Raw genomic sequence first — 3,763 nt, forward strand, 5'->3', positions numbered from 1 at the left:
TTGATTGTCATAAACGGAACACCGTTAACTCTCGGGATTTCTTCATAATCTGTTTGCATTACATAGTAGTACGCGCGACGACAGGAATATACCGACATGAGTACTCCATTCTAAATCAGAGGATGTCTCAATACTTATTGGGAAAAAAAAAAAAAACATGATCCTCTAAGGCAGGGGTGGGGACCCTTTTTTTTGCCAAGGGCCATTTGGATATTTATAACATTATTCGCGTGCCATACAAAATTATTAACTTAAAAATTAGTCTGCTATATTTGGTCAAACCTTTAATTAACTCACCTCTAATGTGATGGCTAGAACTGCTTCTCTTTGAGGCATGTGATGTTAGCTGGTTGATGATGTTGCTACTTGCAACTGCTTTTCCAGGTTTGCGTCGGTCAATCTGGAGCGCAGTCGACTGTTTGCGATGGTAAGTTTTGAAAAGAACTGCTCGCAGCAGCAAGTTGTTCCGAACACAGATGCATTTTTTCAATCATGTCTCCTCAAAGTGGAAAATTCATCATTGCTTATGTAACGTTTATAGAACTCAAGCAGTGGGAAGTTGTTGTACCTAGCTTTCAGCTCATCATCGCTTTGCAGCTGAATGATTTCGTGTTGTAGGTTATCAGACAGATCCCTTGGTTCCACATTGAACGGTGTAGCAAAGATGTTCAATTCCATTTGTTTACTTTTCACGTCCTTGAATCTATCATTAAATGCCTCAATTAGTTTCGCACATTCACGTGTCGTAGAAGGATTTTGTCCTTCCAGAGTGGGGAAATGCACCGTGTTATTCCTTTGGAGTTGCACTTTCCACAGCCTTAATTTAGCTTCAAATGATTTCACGTTTGAAAGCAGGGAGCTGAGAAACTGATTGGGACATTGGAGCTTGACGTTCAGCTCTGAGAGGTACTTGGTAATGTCCAGCATTAACGCTAGATCACACAGCCACTTGCTAACATTGAGTTCCCTGACAGTTTTTCCCTTCATCTCCATGAACTGCGCTTCACTTCATCCCGCTTCATCAGCAACATGAGCATGTTGCCGCGACTCAGCCACCGCACTTCACAGTGATAAACAAGATCACCGTACTCAGACTCAAGATCATTCAGTAACTCCTTAAACTGGTGGCTGTTAAACCCTCTGCTTTTGACAAAATTTATGCATGACACTACCATTGATATCACATTGTTCAGCTGCAACGACTGTGCACAGAGACTCTCTTGCTGTATGATGTGGTGGCATATAATTTAATCACTTGGATCAAGACTGATACGATTCAGTTGTTTCTTGACAAATGCAATTAACCCTTTTTGCGAGCCATGGCTGGAGCTTCATCTGCAGTAAGGCCACTTAACTTTCAAATGATAGCTCAAGTTTTTTCATTGATAAAACAAGTCTCTCAAACAAGTCCTCACCTCTTGTAGTGGCACGCAGGGTTTCCAGTGACAGCAGTTCCTCTCGCGTGTCAAACTCTCCAGTTATCCCACGAACGAAAACGGCCAGTTGAGCAGTATTTGTTATGTCCGTTATCTCGTTACAAGCCAGAGAGAAAAACTGGAAATCTCCTGCAGAATCCGTCAATGTTTTTTCAGTATCTTGTGCTAAGTCAGTAATCCGATCTGAGATGGTTCTCCGAGACAAACTACCACTCTGAAACAATTTTACTTTGTCTGGTGCTAACAACTCCGCAGCAGCCACCAGGCACTCTTTCACAAACTCTTCCTCTACACGAGGCCTCAGCTTCTTTGCGATTAGCTCGCTCACTACATAACTCGTCTGAATAACGTTGTCTCTGTCACAACGAGGCCTAGTGAAAGCAGCTTGTTGTGATTCTAAACTCCGCTGAAGAGCATTGATTTTATGCAGATGCATTTGGCCTCACAATTCATTGAGTTTAGCATGTTTTGAGCTGTAATGACGCTCCAGATTGGCTTTTTTCATTACTGCTAACGCATCGCCACAAACTAAGCACACATCTTTAAGGGAAGTAGCAGAACTTCATTACAAAACTACGTTGTACCGAGAAGCTCAATTCAGATGGTTAACCGGTTAGTCGATGTCAATGAAAACTGTGGCTCTACAATATGTGAGAAGAGGAGCACACGATAACCAACCAAGTTACCATGTTTTAATCCAAGTGTAAGCAAGCAAAGTTTGCGTGTGAAGTATCTTCACGACTGGGCTACTTGTATATGGAGGCTAATGACTTTACATCGATCGCCTTGTTATGTATCCAACAATGTAACGCACATATCCTTATGGATATGCATAAAGCTATGAATTATGGGAAGGGCCACTACCAAGACCAATTTCACCCTTTATTGATGTATGTTAAAGTAAGGGGATACCTCTCTAAAAACTGAGAGATCTACAAGATCACTCTAAATCTTACTGAGTGACCCGAAAGGATCACTATTAAACTCATTACTCATGACCTGAATCACTCCAGGAAAAGAAACTCAGAGGTGGCTCCACTCAATGACGGGGGAAAACCCGCCACCGAGCAGAACCTCTCTACTCCCCAAGAAGCAAGCACATTCAAAGATGGACGTTATTAATGTCATCAATGAAAGGAGCCAGACCCAGAAGAGATACCAACGTTTAATTAACGCAAGTCATATATTATCCATATAATAATCTTTTATTATTATTTTATTATTGAAATTTTGTATATTTAAAAATTATGAGAAATTCTAAGGAGAAAAAATCCCCCTCTGGAGGGGGATATTTTTTCTCCTGAAATTTCTCGCCGGTTGTCTGAAAAAGACGACCAAGTCAGCCGAAGTCAGCAACCTGGCAGCGATAATTGGAATTCACGCGTATACCTGATAGGCGACAGCTTTACTTAATAGTGAATTCGGAACTGACGACTTGCACTTCACTCAGTCATGCTGACAACCGTCATTTCGTATCCATTTCGTGTCGAACACTGCAGATTCGCTATGAGCAAACACGGGCATTCCGTGGGTTCCGAGTTGTAGCGATAAAAAAGCACTGTCCAGGAGAGTTGAGATCCCTTCAGAGCTGTGATGAGAGCAGCATTGTTTCCACAATGAAAGAGCGATAAGTGAACCGTCACGTCTACTGCTGGAAATTTTGACTCTTTCTGTCGCAATGATTTCCTCTAATTTTCTATTATATCTGCTAACTGCGTTTGTTTTTTGGCCAGCATTTCGCATGTTATAAACTGAGTTTCCAAGAACTTTCCATCCTACTTATGAGAAAAGCAAATTCACTTCGAGTTGAAAAGTCTTTATAACGATTCCTTGAACTAATACGGGATTCCAAATATACATGAAAGAAAATATATCAACATCATCAAATTCCTAATATTTACCCTCAAGGGGTAAACAGGATATTGTACGACGGTGGTGCTGGATGAAAAGTTTACATCATTACTAACTTCCTATCGACAATTTTCCTCCAAACAAATCTGCCAGGATTTCTGCATTCCAAAGACACCTGTAACTGCATCAATCCCCTAGATCTGGCAAAAAAGCACTTATTTGGCTGACCTTTCTTCTCTCTCTTTCTGTAAGGTGGCCTTACCACCTTAGATTAGCTCTACGTACACGTTCTTGAATGGTAACAATACCAAATTCCTTCTTAGTATCTTCAATTTTAATATTATTCTGCTATTGATGACATCTGCTTCCCCCCCTCCCCCATCCAGTTTTTATCTCCAGTCGTTGATTAAGTGTTTTACTTCTAACATGGCTCTCAGATCTGCAAGTAAATATTGTGTTTAGCTCCACTGTGTAAT

The 3,763-nt window shown here is 41.0% G+C and overlaps 1 protein-coding gene across 1 annotated transcript; it reads right to left on the reverse strand.

Moving 5' to 3' along the window:
- Positions 1 to 1,350: 1,350 nt before the first annotated feature.
- Positions 1,351 to 1,872, reverse strand: LOC150106193 (general transcription factor II-I repeat domain-containing protein 2B-like). Its single transcript, XM_090392951.1, has one exon. It carries the CDS (start codon positions 1,870 to 1,872, stop codon positions 1,351 to 1,353), a length of 522 nt encoding a protein of 173 aa, XP_090249077.1.
- Between the last annotated feature and the right edge of the window lie 1,891 nt (positions 1,873 to 3,763).

The sequence above is a fragment of the Typopeltis vanoorti genome, chromosome 5, assembly GCF_054136105.1.
Source record: "Typopeltis vanoorti isolate ZY-2024b chromosome 5, IOZ_Tvanoo_1.0, whole genome shotgun sequence".
Taxonomy (NCBI): Eukaryota; Metazoa; Arthropoda; class Arachnida; order Uropygi; family Thelyphonidae; genus Typopeltis; species Typopeltis vanoorti.

Coding starts and splice junctions, on each gene's coding strand:
- LOC150106193 (XM_090392951.1), bottom strand. CDS start 1,872: ATGCATCTGCATAAAATCAATGCTCTTCAGCGGAGTTTAGAATCACAA.